At 37.1% G+C, this 21,988-nt stretch overlaps 2 protein-coding genes across 2 annotated transcripts; one reads left to right on the top strand and one right to left on the bottom strand.

The window, feature by feature from the left end:
* Nucleotides 1–60: 60 nt before the first annotated feature.
* LOC6650727 (RRP15-like protein) lies at nucleotides 61–1,044 on the top strand. Its single transcript, XM_002072753.4, has one exon. The coding sequence runs from the start codon at nucleotides 136–138 to the stop codon at nucleotides 988–990; it is 855 nt and encodes a 284-aa protein (XP_002072789.1). The 5' UTR covers nucleotides 61–135; the 3' UTR covers nucleotides 991–1,044.
* Nucleotides 993–1,905, bottom strand: LOC6650726 (V-type proton ATPase 21 kDa proteolipid subunit-like). The gene has a single exon (XM_047009541.1). It carries the CDS (start codon nucleotides 1,687–1,689, stop codon nucleotides 1,060–1,062), a length of 630 nt encoding a protein of 209 aa, XP_046865497.1. The 5' UTR covers nucleotides 1,690–1,905; the 3' UTR covers nucleotides 993–1,059.
* Nucleotides 1,906–21,988: the final 20,083 nt, after the last annotated feature.

Here is a 21,988-nt window from a genome sequence, read left to right as displayed (position 1 = left end):
ATAGCGTTTTCTTAGTAGTAGCTATTTTTAGCGTTAAAAAATATGTCCAGGGATGGAGAAGCTTCATCAGTGGTCATCACCGACAACGTGATAAACACGTTCATTTGATTTCAGTTTAAAAACTATTTAAAAACAATGGCTTTGATCACCGCCAAGAAATTGAAAAAGGCTCCATCGCCCAGCGCAGACAGCTCGGATAATAACTCGGATTCGGATGATAATCGAAGCGTGGCAAGCGAAAATGAGGGTAACGCCGGTTGGGCAGATTCCATTCTTAAAGTGTTAAAGACAACTAAACCCAAAACACTCAACAAAACTGTCCTGGCGCGTGCCAAGCATAGTATTGCAGCTGTCCGTCCAAAGAATAGCAATGGGGATGCTAAGAAGCGTGATTTTGGCTTTGAAATAGAAAAGGCAGATGTCAAGGAGGAAGACGAGGAGGTGGATGTTAAACCAGAAACATCTGCCCTGGATGCACAACTCACCAAGCAACAGCGCAAAAATGTGCCTTTACAGTTGCGTGTCAAACCCAGCTATATCGATATGGAGCGCGAGAGAACCTTGCGAAAGGTAGCCACGCGTGGAGTGGTCCAATTTTTCAATGCAGTGCGCATACAGCAAAAGGATCTGCAGCAACAGTTGGCCGATGCTGGCCCCTTGGACAGTCGCCAGGATGCAGTCCTTAATAATATAAATAAAAGAAAATTTCTGGATGTCCTGATGAGTGGAAAACGAGCCAAATCCACAGCCATAGACAATGCTGTTAAGAAGGAACAAGAAGAGGACTCCGACTCAGACGATGGGGAGGACAAGCCGACAACCGCCCCATCAACATCAAGTGGCAAAAAGAAATCCGAGTGGAATGTCTTACGCGAAGATTTCATGACGAACAAAAAAATCAAACATTGGGACGAAGAAGATGATGCTGAGGAAAGCGGCGAAGAAGATGTCAATAATGATTCACACAGCGATGAAGACGAGGACGATTAGAATTAAGTCTATCAATCTGTTGTACAATATATTAAACATTAGATATTTTTTTTATTATGCATGTTTATGTTATGGTCTGGCCATTTCAGTCTTGGACGTAATATAGACTCCCACGATTAGCCCAAACAATCCGATAGCTGAACCAAATATTTCCACAATTAAAATCTTTACAAACAGCGCCGCATTCACAGAGTCTGCCAAGGCTGCTCCGGAACCAACAATGCCCACGCAAATGCCACAGGATAGATTAACCAGTCCCACAGCCAAACCAGCACCGAATGTGGCAAATCCAGTATATAAATTCATAGCCATTAGGGATCGGTTGCTCATTACGGTACTTCTTTTGGAGTGATGCAAGTTCCCTGACAGAACAATTGCCGTAATTAGGCCATAGATAGCCACCGCCTCACAGAATATAATCGAAATGAGATTTTTTGTCTTGATGCGGGGAGTCCGAACACCTCCGCCGGCAATGCTTGAACCCGTTGTATAGATGCCAACGGCAGCCCCCACCACCGACAGGGAGCAGGACAATCCAACTCCAAGGCCGGCCCACATATAAGGATTAGTGGTGTACAGGAACCATCCGAGGCCAGCACGCTCACCAACGCCAGTCATCACTTGGGCCAATATTGCGCCAGCACTCAGCAATATGGCGATTCCAAAAAAGGACAAGAGAAACTTCTGACGGAATGCCATCTTTAAAACCCGTATGCTCAATTTATAAATTCAAATGAAGTGCTTTCTTTTCGTCTCAAAAAAATTTGAATGAGCTGTCAAAATAACTGTCACCCAGTATTTATCAGCTCCAAAATGAAAAATAAAATTGATTTGGACAATTAGAACCGTAGAATACAGTGTTAAGAAAGCGAAGCGTTGGCCTTTTCATAGATTTCACCCACTAAACAAATAATAAATTTTAGAAATAATTTCGTAGATATAAATTAAATCAAAACAAAGGACTCCACTTCTCGCCCAAGTTGCATATACTCCTGAAATTTTCAGAAAATATATGCAACATATCTTTTTTGAATGGGAGAATAAAGAAGAAAAGAGAATTAGGGAGTTGGAGGCACTAACGTGGTGGGATTATGGGGGAATAAGCCGCAAAAACTTTAAGGTTGGCATAGACATATCCAATTTAAATGCAGGACATATGCAAGTACTATAATGAAGCCCCATGGCTTCATTCCGAGTGAAGGATTCGTGGGTGCCAGCAAACAAGTGCTAAAATGCTTCAAAAAGTCAATCCTCCGCACGATACCCTACTAGTGCTAAGGCCTAAGTTGCGGCGATAAGTTATCGGCATCATTGTGGAAATGGCCCGATAAATGAGGAGAACATGGGAATGGTCTGAAAGGACCGTATTTCCCATTATTTAGACGTTTTATGTTATTGGTAAAAGTGGTAACTCTAAATTTGATATTTTCATGCCTTTGAAATCTGTTCACATTGTTGTTTTTGTTTTCGCGAGTTGGCAAGTTGTGTGCTGTCGGAGCGTCTGTCGAAAAAAATAAAAATACAATATAGAATATTAAAAAATATCTAAAAAGAAACGGGAAACAAAGCCTGACGAAAGCATGGTATAATTTTTAATAGATAAATAGTTGATAATAAAATAATATTGGTGAAGCGAAATGAAAATGGACGTGAATCGTGTGTGTATGTGTGAATGTGTGGAAAAGGCATGCAGAGTGTGAAAAATGAATTAATTACAATAGTTAATACAATGTAAAAAAATTCCGCCCTCGACTGTTATGCAAGTGTAGTGCGGGAAGAGGGAAAATTGGAATTTAATCAATTAGTTTTAAAAATCAAGAGAGTTTTATTGTTTCCCCCAACTCCAAAAGCTGACATGCGCTAGAACGAGTCGGCAGATCAACGGTGGTGCAAGCGGTGCGAAAGAGCTAGAGCAAAAGCGAATAAGAGAAAGAAATAATGAATAAAAGTCTTTGTGTGTGTGCGTGTATGTGAAGAAAAGTTTAAATAAATTATATAAAAATAAAGCAAAGAATGAAATGAAATTTAAAAGAAAGCAAAAAGGCAATAAGAAAAAGCAGCACAGGCAAGAAAAAAGAAGAAGCAACGCGCCCGTCCGCGTGTATGTGTTTGCTTATGCTTCTGTATATGTAAATATATGTGTGCGTGTTTATGTGTGTGTGCACGCGAGCGAGTGTGTTGGTAGAAAATAAGCAACAGCAGCTGAAGAAGCTACATAAAAGAAAAAGCCAAAAAGCAATTGATGAAAATGTGCAAAGTTTATAAAAAATTATTACAAATTTCTATTGCAGCTCCTTCCCCTTCCACAGCAACAACAACAAGCCCCCTTATAACAACGAAAATAGAAGAAAAAAAAGTGAAATATAGTGTTTAGTGCATGAATACATCTAAAAAGGTTTCAACTAGCAAGAGTTCCGCGCTAAAATTTTCTATTTCCCCAAATGTCAAACAAAACAACGAACTGTTAATTACCAGTGCGCGCGAGAGAGCGAGAAAGTAAGAAAACGGAGGAGTAAAGAAAAAGAAAGACACAAAAGAGCCAACGCCGCGCTCTGACTAAGCAAAATGTAAGTTAAAGCTGTTTATTTCTTAAATGATAATTTTTTTTTTGTGTAACTTTGTAAATTAAAGATTTTGTAAAGGCAATATTGTAATAAATGGAAAAAGGCAAAAAAAAAAAAGATTATTATTCTGTTGATGAGGGCAATTTTTCTTGTTCTTCAGTCTGTTTTTTTTTTTTTTGCTGATAAATAACGGAAGTGGCAAATGAACCAACCTCGAAATATTCGCTTGGTTGTTGTTGTTGCTGCTTTGTGTTTTTGTTTGCCGTAATTAGTGTGACCAGATTGCATAAACCACACAGCTGAAAATAATAAAAACAAAATGTTGAAAAACTTCAACAATAAACACAAAAGAACTTGCAAAGATAAAAGTAAAAATTTATCCAACATTTTACATGCAACTTATTTTGAATAACTGATTGATTAATTCTATTAACTTAACTTGTATGAAAACTTTATGATCTAACGAAAATTGTTGTTTGTTTTTGTTTTAAACTTTAAAGTGTTGAGACCCTGCAGTAGTTGCACTGATTTTATCCAAAGGTTTTTTTTATTCTGAAATGACAAGAAGTAGGCAATCGAAATGAGTATATACATATGTACATATATTTATTTGGGTTTAACTGAGTAACAAAGAGTTATTTCCAAACCATTAAAAATAGACTTTTAAACGATACGATATTAAAGTAACTTTCTGTTATTTTCATAGCTTAAATCCTTTGCAAGTTCTTTGTCCATTTACTAGGTCGTCTTTTAATTGGCCAACAAGTCCAACAACAGTCTGTCTCTTTTTCGATGTGTGTTTTGAATGTTATTCTCTGTCTGCTATATTAGTGGTGAGGTCAGGTCATATAGCAGAGTCTAGGCTTACCTTCCTTCCTTCACCTCCTTCATCAAAATCTTGCAAGCAAGTTTAACGAGTTGGTTAGCTAGGCCATAATTGGAATTGTTGGAGCAACTTGGCTTACGGCATTTTTCTACCTTAACATTTCTTAAATTTTCAACAAATTCAAAGAACAACTAGAGTTTTTAAATTTTTGTTAATTTTTGTTTTAAACTTTAATCGCACTCCTACATAATCGATTTAATTATTGATAAGTGTGGCAATCGATTTAAAATAAACTAAAAATAAATATGTATAAAGCTCACCAATAAACTGTAATCTATAGTCATAGCTGTTCCTTTCCTGAACTCAATTCAGTTTTTAGCTTAGTCAGCTTAATCAAACGAAGAGAGTGAAAATGCATGGAAGATTGAATGAAAAGCGGCAACATTGCATTTGGAAAAACACACACAAAAGCGACCTTACCAGGCGTCAAACTCAAAAGCATAGATAATACAACAAATACAAAAAAAAAAAACGACAAAAAGCACAAAGCAAGCAATAAAGGAAAAAACATATATATGTATATATAAAAGATAGAGCGACACACAGAGAAGAGGAAGCGCAGCACAAGCGACAGAGATATGGTCAGAGAGGAGTTGGAGGTGGGGAGAGAGAGAGAGAGGGACGCAACGTGTTCTAAGACGACGGCTGTCTGATATTTTTTTGTATGTGTATCTAATGCTGCCTGTTCATTCTTGCTTTACACACAACATCCCCACAACAACAACAACAAAAACTTTGTTGCATTCAATACGTTTTTATCCAACCGCGCGGACCATGCGGTTGGCCAACGGTGGGGTGGGGAGTGGAGTGGAGTTGAGCGGAAGGGGGGGCAACTCTTCACGTAAACTTCATTTAATGTTTGGCTGCCTCTGCCGTCGCCATCATTCTCTCTCTCTTTGCGTTTCATTGTCTTCTCTTATCCCACACGCAGTTTTTATTTGATTTTGTTGCTGTGTTTTGTGTTTTGTTTTTGGTTCAGCTAGCTACAATACAAAATTACTTTTGGTGCTCCGCATACTCTACCCCATCGCCGCGCCCCCCCTTTCGACTATCTCGTGCTTGCTCTCTTTTTCTTTGTTACTCTTGTATTTCATTTCGTTTATCTTCAATGCTGTGACCAGCCTTGCCTTTACCTTTTTGTTGTTTCTTTTTCATTTCTTTCTTTGCGTTGTTGGTTTTAATTTTATTTATTAAAAAAAAAACCGAAAAAATATATGTATCTACATATATGCATACGCGCGCGTTTGTGTGTGTGTGTGTGTAAATGCCTAAACGCTTGAGTTCATTCAACTGTCAAAAAGTACACACACAACAGAGAGCGTAAGAGAAAAGATTCAAAACGATTGAGTTAGATGGGCAGAGAAATAGAGCGAAAGAGAGAGAGAGAAAAATGTAATTTCATTTTCTTGTTTCTTGCCATGATCTTTAAATATAAACAAAAATTGATCGCGATTACTTTCGGATAGAAAATTTCACATTTAATTCGAATTACCCCCTTCCCCCCGGACATCCTGGCTACGCCCTTGTATGTTGGGTACCCATCACTTTAATTTGAAATATTTTATTGGGGAAATTTTTTGTCTTTGTCATAATACTTTAAATCTTATATGTACATACATATGTATGTACATATGTACATACGTATTGATTATTAAAAATTGCCTGTCCAAATTTCTCTTAAAAATATTTTCACCATGTTCCTGTATTTGTAATTGTCGTAGTCCTTAAAGGCTTAAATTGCTGCTGTAGGATTTCTGGTCCTTGAAGTTTCGATATAAAAAACAATTGCTCAAAAATTATTGTAAAATTGAAACTAAAATTTTTTGGGCCCACATAATTTGTCAATTTCTTAATGGACTTATTACAGGGTATACCCAATTCTTAGCGTTGCAATTTTCTATTTGTTTCGTTGGCTATTTTCGTTTGAACTTTTAGTTCTTAAATTAAAGTTTTTTAAACAGTCAACGATATTTTACAGAAGGCTCTGCCACATATCCTCCCTCCCACTCTCTCTCTCGCTCTCTCTTTCTCTCTCGTTTTTTCTTAATTTCGTTTGCTGTTTTACATTTTCTGTAAAAGTTGTTTAATTTTTCAAGTTTTTTTTTTCCTTTTCCATTTGTTGTCTATTTTTGGTTTTCCAACGGATTTTATGGCTTTGTTTTGTCAGATATTTCAGTTTTTCCGCCTTTAAAGCGACGAGCGCAGCGAGTTTCCAAAATGCAAACTATTTTTGTATCCCATAGATACATAGATACATACTAGATGGATTTTTTGTTGTATTTGAATCTCTCTATTTAGATGGAGAACAAGTTGTAATGCAGCCGTTGCACATTAGAGAAACTTTTTGATACATATGTACATATATTCCTGATTTTGAATTTAAAATAGGACAATTATGATTTTAGGAATGTGTCAAATAATTTGAATATTTTTTACCTTGACATTAGCGTTTGAATAATTTTATTGCATTCTTTTGCAAAAAGTGGGCTAAAACAAAAGTGTTTTATTTATTGTGGAAACGATCTGAATACATAATAGTAATAATAAGTAAAGTTTAATAATTTACAGTAATTTTACTTTTTCACACCTTTTGATATATTTATTTATTTATTTTGTATCTCCGAATATTGTTAACAAAATGAAAAATTCATCGAAAAACGTATTTCGGTTCGTTTCGTTTCGAGTCGAGTCATTTACTCAATCAGTTCCAATCAATGCCATTTACAACAAATTGAGGTTGTCTATACTCTATCCCTGGCCCCACCCCTCTTCCACTACCCTCTCTTCCTCTATCTCTCTCTCTCTCTCTCTCTCTCTCTCTCATGTTTTTGTGAATTTTCGTGCCGCGTTTTGCCTTCATTTAATGGGCTTCGCATAAAATCGAATTGTGTGAGGCCAACCACCCTATCAGAACACCCAAACACCGCGCCCCTTTCCCTTTCCCTTCTCCCTCCCATGAGTGGGGCAGTTATTTTTTAAATTTAAGCTTTAAAGAAAGCTTAGAAAAAAATACGAAATCAAGAAGATACATAAATTCTCTTAAATTTTTTTTTTTTGACACGTGCCCAAATTTTGCACTCAAAGGAACTCAACTCAATTTTTCCACTGACTGGTGTAAATTGGAAACCTCTTTCGCTCTACATTTCCACATTGTGTGACAGCTGCTGCAAGGCAAAAGAAAAAATGGAAAAATGGAAAAAGGAGCACCAAACAATATCCATCCAAGACATGTGTTTGAAAATGGAGCCAAGACAAACTGCCGGCTTGGCGTCTCTCTCTCTGTCTGTCTGTCTGCCTGCCTGTCAGTCAAACCCAAAAAAATCAACACATTAGCAAGCCAAAGGGGCATACTCGGGAATACCCTGTTTTACAGTCGCTTCTTACTCGCTCTAGCGTCAATTGAACGCCTTTAATATACCCTTTTACAAGGTACAAAACAAAGTGTTAAATGATTTTTCAGACGAATATTTTATTCTTAATACCTCCTTTCATAAGCGGTAATATCAGAAGTTGTCCAAGAGTAAATAAGAGCATCTCGATCCTATAAACATTCCACGAAGGGATTCCCACGTGGGCCAAAGATGGATTTTGTGTAGAGTACTAGGTTATATGTACCTTCCAGGATATGAGAATGACTTTAGATTTTATTTAGATCTAATTATATGTTAAACTAAATAAAGATGCTTAGGAAAGTGGTAAGGAAAGTTGTCAAGGACTACATAGAACTGATGCGAAAAACTGACTGCAGATTCGTCATCTGGACGCTCAAATTAGTAATCATTAGTAGAATAAATCCGTTTAATAAGGAACAACTGTGATTTTCTTGTCCTTTAGTTAATTTTACTTTAAAGAGTTTTTATTTTTGCTTTAAATAGATAAAATGCCTTAAAAAAGATGTCCTACCAGCAATAATAAAATGTTTTTGTTTGTTTATTGCTAAATAAAATAAAACCAGAGGGCCGGGGCTAACTTCGACCGGAAGAAGGAAATAACGAAGATATTGATCAAAGTCACGGTTTTCCACCGATCGTTCCTATGGGAGCTATATGAGTAGTAACCCGATCTTTATCAAATTCGGCACAGTCATTAACAGATATATTAAACTAACAAATGTTAAATTTGAAAGCAATCGCGTCAAAAGTAACGAAGTTATTGACAAAAGTCACTGTTTTCAATCGATCGTTCCAATGGGAGCTATATGATATAGTCACCCGATCTTGATCAAACTTGGCACAGTCGGTAACAAGCGTAATAAACTCTCTAATATTAAATTTCACGACAATAGCTAAAATGAAGTAAGTAAGTCGTCTCGCCGACTTGGGTATACCATACACCAGGTGAAACAAATATTTAAAATTTCGAAAACCAAATGTATGTCTATTAAATTGTTTTAACATGCCTCATACCATATGCTATCTCGCTCACTCTACAAACACACGAGCACTCTAGCGCCGCCACTAGGCAACGGCCAATCCTGCCCTTATGGATCGCGCATCAAACTGCGTTGATACGCATATTTTGCACGTTTCTAGTCCGATTTCAATCAAATTTGGTAGTTTGATAGAAATAGATAAGATTTATTAGTCTGCCAAATTTGATCGCGATGGTCAAAAAATTGCAAGAGCCAATCGGTTTTTTCTAAATTATGGAGGCGGAAGTGGGCGTGGCAACATATTAAAATACAGTGAAACCTCGATATAACGAATCTGAGGGGGATCGCAAAATTATTCGTTATATCTATTGATTCGCTATAGGTACTGAAATGTAAAACCTTAGTCCTTTCAAGGGACTTAACAAAAAATTCGTTATATTGGGTTTTTCGTTATAACGAAGTTCGTTATATCGAGGTTTCACTGTATATGTATTCTGCGCGCATACTAAGCCAATATACATACTAAATTTGGTGACTTTAGCTTTGTTAGTTTTCGAGAAAATCAGTTTTGTTTAATTTTCGGGGGCGGAAATAGGCGTGGCAAAATTTTTAAATAGTCAATATCTGCGCGTCTATTAAGCTAACTTACATACCAAATTTAATGTCGGTAGCTTTCATAGTTTTTAAGAAAATCAGAGCTATGTAAATTCCGGGGGCGGAAGGGGGCGTGGCAAAAAGTTGGAACAATTATTTTCTGCGCGCTTACTAAACAAGTATATAACCCAAATTTGATGTCTCTATCTGCCATACTTTTTAAGAAAAACAGTTTTATGTAAATTCCGGGGGCGGAAGGGGGCGTGGCAAAAATTTGAAACAAACTCGATAAGCGTACATACTACACGAGACTGCATACCAAATTTGGTGGCTCTAGCTCTTATAGTCTCCGAGATCTAGGTGTTCATACGGACGGACGGACGGACAGACGGACATGGCTAGATCGACTCGGTTTTTGATCCTGATCAAGAATATATATACTTTGTGGGGTCGGAGATGCTTCCTTCTGCCTGTTACATACATTTTGGCGACTTTAATATACCATTTCACCCTATGGGTGTATGGTATAAAAATAACGAAGTTATTGAGAAAAGTCACTGTTCGTGACTTTGGCATTTGTATGGGAGCTTATGAAATAGTGGTCCCATCCGGCTGAATCCGAGATATACAACCCCTGCAGTATGTACAAGGCTACATGCAAAATTTCCACTCTGTAGATCTAACGGTCTAGGAGGAGTTTGCGTTGATCCAGACGGACGGACGGACATGGCTATATGAACTCGTCTCGTCATGCTGATCAAGAATACTTTATATGGTCGGAAATGCTTCCTTCTATGCGTTGCACACTTCTGACCAAAACTAATATACCCTTTTTGCAAGGGTATAAACATAATGTTTATATTTATTACTTTAATTCTTATGCAAACTTCAGTTATTAAAGTTAAGATGGATTATTAAAATTAAAATTAAAAGTCCATAACTTTTTTTTTTGATATCACTGTAAATGTGTCTATCCTTCGGTCCCCGATGATGAACCTTGATGGGCATCAGTTGTCTCGTTTAAGTCAAAAGTTCATCTAACTTTCATTAATACCAAAAAGAGGGTGGAGTGAGGGGTGAGTGGGGGTGGTTCATACCCATATTTACCAAAATAGAACTATTTCTCTTGGAAGCAGAAAATGGCATAGCTTATTTAGGTAATAGCAAGACAGCAGTCCCCTACACACGCACACCCACACACATATCTATATATATGTGTACATATCTTTGAGATACATTCTGCTGCTGCTGCTACTCGTATGCTAAAAAGTCATAAACATAAACAAGAAGAGACGTACGAAACACATATCCTCAACACATCCTTCCCAGGCTTCTTTTTGACATTCTTTTTTGTCTAACATGGAAAGGAAGAAAATCGATATCAATTTCTATATGTATGTAGTAAATCCACATACATATACACCCACATCTATCTTATGTATTATGTATTTGCATTTGTTGTACATGCGCAAAATTCCACAGGCAACATTTTTTGTTGTCCTTTTCTTTATTTCTTTTTATACCCTTGCAAAAAGGGTATAATTTTGGTCAAAAGTGTGCAACGCACAGAAGGAAGCATCTCCGACCATATAAAGTATATATATTCTTGATCAGCATGACGAGACGAGTTCAAATCGCCATGTCCGTCCGTCCGTCCGTCCGTCTGGATCAACGCAAACTCCTCCTAGACCGTAAGAGCTACAGAGCTGAAATTTTGCATGTAGGCTTGTATATACTGAGGCGTTGTATATCTCGGATTCAGCCGGATCGGATCACTATATCATATAGCTCCCATACAAAAGGCAAAGTCACGAACAGTGACTTTTCTTAATAACTTCGTTATTTTCTGAGCGATTGTCGTGAATTTTAATATTGGTGAGTTAATTACACATATAAACGACCATGCCAAATTTGATCAAGATCGGGTGACTATATCATATAGCTCCCATAGGAACGATCTTTCGAAAACAGTGACTTTGGTGAATAACTTCGTTACTTTTGACGCGATTGCTTTCAAATTAAACATTTGTTAGTTTAATATTATCTGTTAATGATTGTGCCAAATTTGATAAAGATCGGGTAACTATATCATATAGCTCCCATAGGAACGATCGGTGGAAAACAGTGACTTTCATCAATAACTCCGTTATTTCCTATGTAGGCCGTTCTTTCGCAAACATTAGCCTTTTTAGCTTAAACGTTTTTCCACTTTTGATGGCTATAGGTAAGGAAAGAGTTACCAAAAATGTTGCAAGGGTATACAAACTTTGACGCGGTCGAAGTTAGCCCCGACCCTCTGGTTTTGCTTTCTGTTCTGTAGACAAAACAAAACAACAGAAGCAGAGAAAGAAGGAAAGATGTAACGAGGGCGATAGTGGTGGGTGGGGAGGGCAGAGTAAGAAAAACCGCCCACTTAGACAAAAGCTTCAAAATGCTTTTGCCACCTTAAAAAAAATAAACCCCCCTCGACATCTTATTTTTACTCCCCCCGCAGTTGGCAACCCTCTTTAACAATCTATCTACCTACCTTTTTTCTTTCTCTCTCTCTCTCTCTCTCTCTCCCTCCAGTCCTATGTTCTGCTCGTCTCTTTTTCTTTGCTTGTCATTATTTTCATTTTCAACTTTTTCTTCTACTACTACTACTTCCCCTTCTTCCCATCTGGCGACCTCATTCACACACACACACAAACACAACTACATAGACCCGTCCACGCCGCCCACTCTTTAGCCGGCTCCTCTAAAGCCTCAATCTATCTTTCTCGCTCTCTCACTCTTTCGCCTTTAGCAGCTGGCAACGCACATTTTGATAACAATTTTTCTTCCTCCATCCTCCTCTTCTCCTCCTCTCTGTCGTTCTCTTTCTTGTGATAAAAATGCGGCAACAACGCCCCAAGCTCCACGACGAGGACGACGAACGACGACTGTGTGGTGGAGGGGGTGGAGAGGTAGGGAGGGTGGTGTTACGTGCCAGGTCAGTGGGTGGCAGTTGCTTTTTGGGCTTGTGTGTGTCTACCCCATGCCCCGCCTGTCGCCGCCCACCTCCTACTGCATTCTCCAGCTCCTTCCACCCGCCTCCCTCCAATCCGCCCTCCCTCTCTCCCTCCATCCTGTGCGTGTATTTGTAACTAGTTTTTGCGCCCATTTTTACTTTGGCATTCTTTCAACATTGTCGTCGTCGACATCGTTTTGCTCGACGTTGCCACATTTCACTTTGCTTCACTAAAAGTTGGTCTCTTAATTGTTGTTGTTGTTGTTGAATCACAGCCACGTTTTGCCTTAAGTCAAACATTTAATCAGCTTGAATTTTGATTTAGCCAAAAGTTAATCAATTCTAGAGTCTAATATAGACTATTTATTTAAAGAATAAACCAAATGATTGTGCATTGCCATTTGCTTTAAATTGTAGTCCGTTTCTCTATATAGTAGAGCAAATAAAATGTTGTAATTCAAAAAGTTCAAAACTCATGGAAGCTAGTTCCTATTAAATCTATTTGAAATATTTGATTATTAACTCTGGACAAAGGAAATAATTGTGGCATCTCCTAATTTCAAACACAATTCAAGTAATTTCTTGAAAGAATACAAAATGGCAATATGTTGCACACTGTCTGGTTGGCATATTTCTATTTAGTCTCGTAGAGCTCACCCGGTTATGTATTATTAGGGGGAACTTGAAAATGTATAAAATGGTTTTAGTGCTAGGACAATTAGTCGTGTAGCCTTATAATTTTAGATTTTTCATAAGATCGATTATAAGAAGAAAATCGAGCATATGTATAAACTGGTAAACCAAATAAAACTGTCTATCTAAATTAAAATTCATATTATGTGTATTCAAAGAAAAAACCCAATAATTGCTAAAAATTTAAAGGTTGAAAATAAATTTGTTTTTATTTTCTAAGTATTAAATTTAAACTAACAGTTTTGAATTCATAATAATCTAACATTTTAGTAAATTTAGAGAATTTTAGTTAAAAAATCAAGTAAAACCTTTAAATCATTTAATTAAGAAACCATTCACTTATTCAATGGAAAAACTCCTTAAAATATGCAACAAATTTCTTCGTATATTAAACTGAGTTCTCTATTCAGAAAATATTAAAATACATATATATCAAACCCAATTAGTATCCAATTTTACTCAATTATAGAAAAGTAACCTTGCTTTAATTTCCTTTGTCCTTTTAAAGGACAAACTTAAAGCCAAGCACATTTACCGCGCCAAAGGGCTGGCCTGGCATACCCCCCCCCCCCCCCCCTCACACACACACACACACACACACACACACACACACACACACACACACTTTAGGCCAACAAATTTGCTTAACAAAATTTGACATTTTCACATTAATTTAATACGCACACATAGAAAAAGGGAATTGGGGGAGAGCGAGAGAGAGATAGAGAGAGAGGGATAGGGAAGGACCAAAAACAAAAAGTTTTTAAGATAATACACATAAACCGAAAACTTCTCCTTTTGCCATCCTGCCTTGTCCTTGCCTGGCCAAGAAGCAAGAAATACATATGTATATATTTAAATGCAGACGCCATTTTCTATTACTCCACACACATTAAATTATATGGGCGCGCCTTCTACTTTTTCTTCTTCTAAACAATATCCTGCCAATATCCCATCGCCAGAACTTTTGGAAGGAAGGGAGGGAGAGCAAAAGGAGAAAAACGAAGAAAATAAATATGAGCCCAAAATACTTTTTGCCTCTTCGCTGTTGCTGACAGCGCCCCCAAAAGTTTTGGAATCGGAAAGGGGAGTGGCATAGAAAAAGTTGGGGGCATAATGGGTACCCTATATATACATACATATACCTACAACCCCTAAAGAATTTTTTGTTGTAGCTTGGGGTTGGGTTGCACTCTACCTCCATGAACAGTTAGAAAATATTTTTGCTCACAGGCACCGCCCAAAAAACAAAAAAGGCACCAAAACAAGAAGGAGCAACAGAAGAGGGAAAACGGAGAAGGAGAAATGAAAATGATTATTTTCCATGCTGCTTCTGCTTCTTCTTCTGTTACCCATTACATTTTACTGCCATCAGAGAGAACAAGATAGTCAGAGAGAGAGTGAGTAGGAGAAAAAACTTTCACAATAATAATGCCTGGCCCAACCACCCACAGCAACAGCAGCAAAAACTACAACAAAAATAGCAGCGGCAGCGACAGAGACAGCGGCCTCACGTGCGCCTAAAGATGCCCTGGCTCTTTCCCTCCCTATCTCTCTCTTACTGCTCCCCTGTCGTCGGCGTCGTCTTCTTCTTCTTTACTGTAAACCATAAAAGCAGCGCAGCCCCCGAAGACAGTGCCGCAGCAGCAAATTGTCTGCCCTTGATTTTATCGATTTTTGCTCTCACATTTGCAGTTTTTTGGCGGCTTGCTCTCTCTTCCTCTCTCTCGCTCTCTCTGTGCGCTCTCCCGCCCAACATGGCGCTGCTGTCGTTCCACCTACTAAAGCTTAGCTTAGTCTATGTTCTCCTTGTGTGAAAGTGTGTGTTTGTTTGTGTGTGTGTGTGTGTGTGTGTGTATGTATGTATGTATGTATGTATGTATGTATGTATGTATGTATGTATTCCCCGGCCGGCTCTTTGCTTCTGTATGTGTGCTGATATATTTTATGTGCTGACTGCCGACTGTTTCGTTATTTATGGCATTTTAACCCCAAAGCTCCCTCACCTCAAAATCCCCAACCACCACCCACAACACTCACTGAAATTGCTTTATATGTATATACACAAAAACATATGCATCATACATACATATAGCTTGTGTATACAAATCAGCCATTTGGACAGCTTTAATCTTTTCCCGACAAAAACTCAATTTTGCAGCATTTAAAATTTTTAATGTTGTGTCAGGTCCTGTTTATTTCTGTTCTGGATTTTAAATGGAATTAAACTTATGAAATAAAATACCACTTGTTATTTATGTGATACATAGGTACACACATAAATATCATAAATCAATGCATTTGTATATCAAATGGTAACATTTGTTTTAGATAAATATTTAATCAATCTTTTATACTTTTAAATTTTCACAATGTCCTCTGACTAAGATCCGCTAGAGCAAACCCAATTTATTGTTTAGGGCTAATAATAATTGTGATATTTATTTGTATTTTTCCACATTAAGCATAGTTTCTTCTAAAAATTCTTTTTTTTTATACCCTTGGTCAGATGTTTGTGACGCTTTTTTTGGGGCTTTTTATTACCCGGTTAAGATAAAGTATGAAAATTATTAGGATCGGACTACTATATCATATAGTTCTAGAAAAAACATTTTTGCAGAAATTTGAGTATCCCCATTGGCATTGGTATTGGTATTGGCTATAAAACCTCAGGTCCCAAGATTTGAATCTGATCGGATAAATAGAACACAAGTTACACTCAATATAAATCGGTTCAACCGCTGCCGGCAGCGCTGCTTGCTGCCTACTACGTCATCATCAAATCAACAGAGCACATGCATACACACAATATTATTGCCAAAGACTGCAAGGGTATATAAACTTCGACATAGCCAAAGTTAGCTTCTTTGATATTGACTCTTTGAAGTTATTTGAAGCCTTTGTTTCTTTTTTTCTGTATTATTATTTAAAGGAATTACCATATGATGTTTTGCTTTGTTTGCTCTTTTCCTTTTTACCCATGAAGATTTATAGAAAACTTAAAGGGTTTTCAAGAGGCGGCGGCAGGCAAACACAAGAAAAGGAAAACAAAATACCCATACCTAAAGTTGTTTTTAATGTTGTAAGCCTTCAGCTGAAAACCACAACGAACTGAAATGAATGAAATAACAAAGGAGAATAAAATATTATTATATGTGTGGGTGTTGCAGAAGCCGAAGGATGCAAAGAAGTGATGTTTTAGGTTTCTTAAGGGTGTGTGTGTGTGTGTTAAGTTGTTGTGTGTGCTAAAAGGTTATTTTATAGATTTTGTTTTTTTGTGAAGATGATTGAATCGGAAAAGACGACAGAGGGATTTTAATAGTTGTCAGCAGCTTATATCTACTATAGGATAGAAAAAGTAATCAATAGAATGTAAAAGAATATATTAAAATAAAAATAAAAACTCAGTAACAGTAGGAAAAAATATTTCCGAAGTTTAGTCAAAAGAGTTTAGAAAAGAAAGAAGACTCTGCTTATAGCATCCGTCCGCTTATAGCGTCGAAAATTCGATGACTTGGGTGGTCCCCATACAAACTTATATGAAAGGGTCTCCGCTTAGTACGTCTCCGCTTATAGCGACTTTATTTATCACAATTTAACCTGATATTGCGACGTTTCGGAAGAAAACGCAGTAAAACAATACCGAAAATGTTGAAATGTGTTCATTTTTCAGAAACAGCAACTGAAGCATGAGTTGAGAATGAGAATAAGTGATATTAAATACGAAAAGACATTCCTCTATTGGTTTGGCTACCGATTTCAAAGCAAGAATTGGAAGAATATGTTCTCATTAACAATGGTGTGGCGATTTGAGGGGAACCTTCCGAAGACAACATTGTTAACAATGTGTTGGTCACGACAGTGACGAAAACGTCCCAGATCAAAATGAAGTAAGTCGTCTCGCCGACTTAGGTATACCATACACCAGTAAAGTAGATACTTCAACTTTATTAAACAAATGCATTTTCAGATGCTTTTTACAAGCATATCTTAGTATCTCGCTCACTCAATCATACGAGCACCCTAGCGCCCCCACCAGCCAACGGCCAACTCCGGCCTTATGGAAAAACGTTTATATGCATAACTCGACTGTTTTTTGTCCGATTTTGATCAAATTTGGTATTTTGCTAGATATTAGTATCAAATTTAAGAGTGCCGAATTTGATTGCATAAGGTAAAAAAATACGGGAGATAATCAAGTTTTTCAAATTACGGGGGCGGAAAAGGGCGTGGCAAAATCTTTACACATACAAAATGTGCGCGTTTACTAAACAAATATACATACCAAATATGGTGTCTCTAGCTGGAATGGTATAAACGCTTTTTTTAAATTGCGGGGGCGGAAAGGGGCGTGGCAAAAATTTGAAATAAACTTGATCACTCTACATACTACACGAGTCTACATACCAAATTTGGTAGCTCTAGCTCTTACAGTCTCCGAGATCTAGGTGTTCATACGGACAGACGGACGGACAGTCGAGTTATGCATATAAACGTTTTTCCATAAGGCCGGATTTGGCCGTTGGCTGGTGGGGGCGCTAGGGTGCTCGTATGATTGAGTGAGCGAGATACTAAGATATGCTTGTAAAAAGCATGTGAAAATGCATTTGTTTAATAAAGTTGAAATATCTGCTTTACTGGTGTATGGTATACCTAAGTCGGCGAGACGACTTACTTACTTCATTTTTAAGTAGCTATAATGAGCATAATGCACAGCATTCATATCTCGTTTCATGCTATGCGATGGTGTTTTTATAAGTCAAAAATTAATTAAATTTTTAGTTTTTATTGGTGTTATGAAAGTGGCAACCGTAAAATAGTTAAGAACAAGATTGTTAAAGATGGTTAAAGCGTCTTCCAGATATAACGACGTAAAAGCGCGGTGCCTTGAGAGTCGTTATAACCAGATTCTACTGTATATAGGATATTGAGCATTTTCTATAAAGCATTAACCTCTGACACTATTAAACTGGACATCTATAATAAATTGACCTTTAAACCTTTAGAAAGTAAGCATTTTCGCAATTTTCACATGTACACAGATTCAATGTTGGTATGTCAGAGCGCCAAAATTATTACTTCCTATAAAAATCGTCTCTTTCAACGCAATTGTTATGACCAATCATATAAAGTCATCTATTCAAAACTTCAAAGACCCCAAACATGCAGTCTGGCACTATCTTCTGCTTGAAATCAGCAATTTATAGCACCTCTAGGGTAGATATGATCTTTCTTTCTGCATATTATTATTAACCCTAACCTAAATGTCTCTTGTCGGGCACGAGAAGGAGGATATACCCCTTTTTGTTATACATATTTGTCGAAAAGACTATTAACACCATTAAACGGTAGAAACCGGTACAACTATAAAGGTACTATAGGGGTTAGGCCCTCCTTTGGTTTTGTTAAATATTTTTTATGGGCGTAAAATGAAATTTGGTAATAAAATACGCATTGCATGTTTAGACATCATAAATAACGGTATATAAGGAAAATTTACTCATTTCACTTACTACTTACACGATGTCTCTTAAAGTGAAAAGTGTGTCCTTTAATTTTTTGCACTCACTGTGCTGTTCCCTCCCTTCATTCGCCTCTACACATCTTTCACACAGTTTGGCATTGGATATCTTCCGAGCTTGTTGTTTTTGTTGTTTGTTGACAAGCCCTTTTTGCACTTTTTTGTTTTTTGGTGTTTGTTGTTGTTGTTTATTTTATGCGATAAAAATAAAGCGATAATAAATGGTTGCGGCGGCAGGCAAAAAGTTATTGCACTCCTTTAACCAACCAAGCCAAGGCAGAGACAGAACACAAGCAACAGCTGTTTGGATTTTGAATTGTTGTTGTTGTTGCTGTTATTGCAACAAAAGTTCAATTGCCTTCGACCCTCTACACTCTCCCCTGTTGGCTCTACTGAGCTGTTTCTTCTCTTAGGTCCATACGCTTGAATTTGCATTATTTATTAGCTGTGATGTGCTCGCTCGATTTATCTTGCTCTCCCTTCTTTTCAATCACTCCTTCTCTTTCTTTATTGCACTCTTTTTGCATGTGTTTGTTGTTGCGTAATATCCGCTTGCTTAAACTGCAAAGAAAATAAAAATGCAGACCCCGAGAGTGAGAGAGAGAAAGATAGACATACATATGTATGTATTTATATGGGAAAAAGGGAATGTGCAATAAGGGAAACGGTAAATCAACTCTCTTATATGTATGTATGTATGTATTGGCACTATAGGTTTGTATATGTATGTTTTTGTTGTGTAGGTCAGGTCCCAAATGAACTAGTCTCGACTCAAAGGAATATGTAATGAATGGAAAATTGAAAAAAAAAAAAGAACAAATTACCAAATCCAAGACTGATTGGAAAAACCAGAAATGGAATTGAAATTTAAATTGCAAACGCTTAGTTAGTTGTAAATATTAAATATTACATTATTAAAACTTGCGTAATTTTTTATTGATTTTCAATAGAACAACGCTAAAAGAAACCCTCGGAAATGGCAATTCCAGGTGAAATACACAGCTGTTTTTCACATTTTATAATATTTATCTATATATTATCATGACCAGATGTTTCAATTTCCCGTAATTACACGGGCAATTTAAATAATTTTGCCAACTTAAAATGTCTGCAATGTATTTTTTCCCCCATTTGAACTTTACTACTATTATCTAATTATATATGTATGTAGATGCCAACAGTTGCTTGCTTTCCAATTTGCCTATATAATTTATTATTGCTTTCTCACTCATTAGTGTAATGAAACTTTTCCAAAATTATAGGAAATTAAATGATTAAACTGCTAAAAAATTCAATAATGTGAAGTCGAGAAAATCCCCCAATAAATATTAAATGAAGGGGAATTTAAACAAATAGATAAATGTGCAATTCTATTGAATTCCCAATTTGCTTTCTCTCTCTCTCTCTTTCACTCTATCTAGGCACTTGCGTGTGCCTATCTTTTAAGTGAACGGCAATCCAGTCAATACCTATCAACGATTATACAATCGACTATGATGGCGCTATGAAAATATGGCAAAAAAAAAAAAAAATACACCATGAACCAGCATAAAAAATTAAAGTGTGACACATTTATGTATGCCGGTTCGTCGGCCTTTTACGTACCCTGCAAAAATTAAAAGTTAAGTTCATACATTCCAACAGGTGAATGGTTTTGCATAACTACATACAGTGCCGGATTAGGTAAATTGGATGGGGGGCCGTGTAACCACAAAACTTTTAAAATATTTTTTGTTTTTTCTGAATGCAAAAACACGCCAAATTTTTAGAATCGTTAAAATTAATTGTTAATGATTTTATTAATTAAGAATGTTTTTTTTTCTTTGGTAAAGGAAAGTCTATCAACTTGTTGATTTCATGTTCTTTTTATTTTTTTAGCCACACACACTGTAAATGGAATGAAAAATAAAGAGAAAAAATACTAAAGAATCTGTGTCAAATAAACTTTGCATGTTAATGGAAGATTTTTTGTTGTTGTGCTAGCTTTTTAGTCATTTGGCGACGTTGACCTGGTTTTTCTCCTTTTCGAGGGGCGCGTGATTCATTCAAGTTCAGGCAGCTAATAAAAGAAAACACAAACAAAAAAAAAAATAAATAAAAATATTACTCTGGCCATAAAAGTTGAATTGAAATATTTTGTTTTATATGGTAGATAGGCGAAGATAGGGGGTGACAGCAGGAGTGGATTGGAGGAAGGGAGGGGATATGCGTGCCGAATGCGATAAAAATCGCCACACGCGAAACGTTCTGAGAAATGAAACGTGCAAAGACAATAATAGCAGCAATAACAACAACAGCGAAAACGACAATAACAACAGTTGCTGCCTGCTAACGGTAAATCGTAAGTGGCGATTACAACACAAACACACACAGTCAAACAGGTAAAAGTGTGAGAGAGACAGAGAAGAAGCTACAATAATAACAAAATTTGCTTACACTTTAATTGAAAATTGAAATAAACTAGTAAAAGGTAGACAGAGACAGAAAAACACAGACACAGTGAGTGAGATAGATTGATAGAGGGGGCAAAACTCGAAATTATTAAATTGCAGACGCCAAAAGTGGTGATAGAGACAGAGTGATAGAGAGTGGTGGAAAGGGAGGAGGAGGGAGAGCGTGAGTAAGGGAGTCATCACGCATAGCAGGAGCAGCGTATACAAACGAGTTGGATAAAATGAACGAACGAACAAACAAACGAACAAGGCGAGCAGACAAAATACTAAAAAACCGTCTGGGACCGAACGAGTTGAAAATTGAAGTTTGCTTGGAGCAGCAGCACCACCAGAAGAAGAAGAGCGACCATGTGAGCGAGTGTATGTGTATGTTCGAGAGTATCTGTATATGTTTGTGTGTCTGATAAAGGTCGTTGGCCAGGCGGCTACGTGGTTACTGTTGTTGTTCCTGTTGAAGTCGCGCGACACAACCACACAATGTTGGTAGAGCGAGCAGCAGCAGCAACAAAAAACGATGAGCCACAAACATACGGAGGCCGCCCGCCGTTTTTAGCCTAAGGGCATGAAAATATACACATTGTATATATGTATGTATGTATGTATGTATGTGTATGTATATGTATTGCCTGCATTCGTTGTATGTATGTATATATGTGTTCAATATTGCAGGTTTCTTCTTTGTGGCTATGTATAGACACACATTGCTGTGCTGCTCTGTTGTTTGTCAGTTTTGAAAAACACGCTTACATACTGTCTCTGTCGCACTTGGGTGCATGCTTCCTCTGCTGTAGTAGAAATAGACTAAAGACAACCAACAGAATAAGATCATCGTTTTGTGTGTATGTGTGTGTGTGTGTGTATGTGGGTGTATTTTTGTATATGAAAGATGCCTTATAAGACATACTAAATAAAAAGTGCAGTAAGCT

This window comes from Drosophila willistoni, chromosome 3R (genome assembly GCF_018902025.1).
Source record: "Drosophila willistoni isolate 14030-0811.24 chromosome 3R, UCI_dwil_1.1, whole genome shotgun sequence".
NCBI lineage: Eukaryota > Metazoa > Arthropoda > Insecta > Diptera > Drosophilidae > Drosophila > Drosophila willistoni.
Note: the sequence above shows the minus strand (reverse complement) of the source record. Positions and strands in the feature narration are given on the sequence as shown.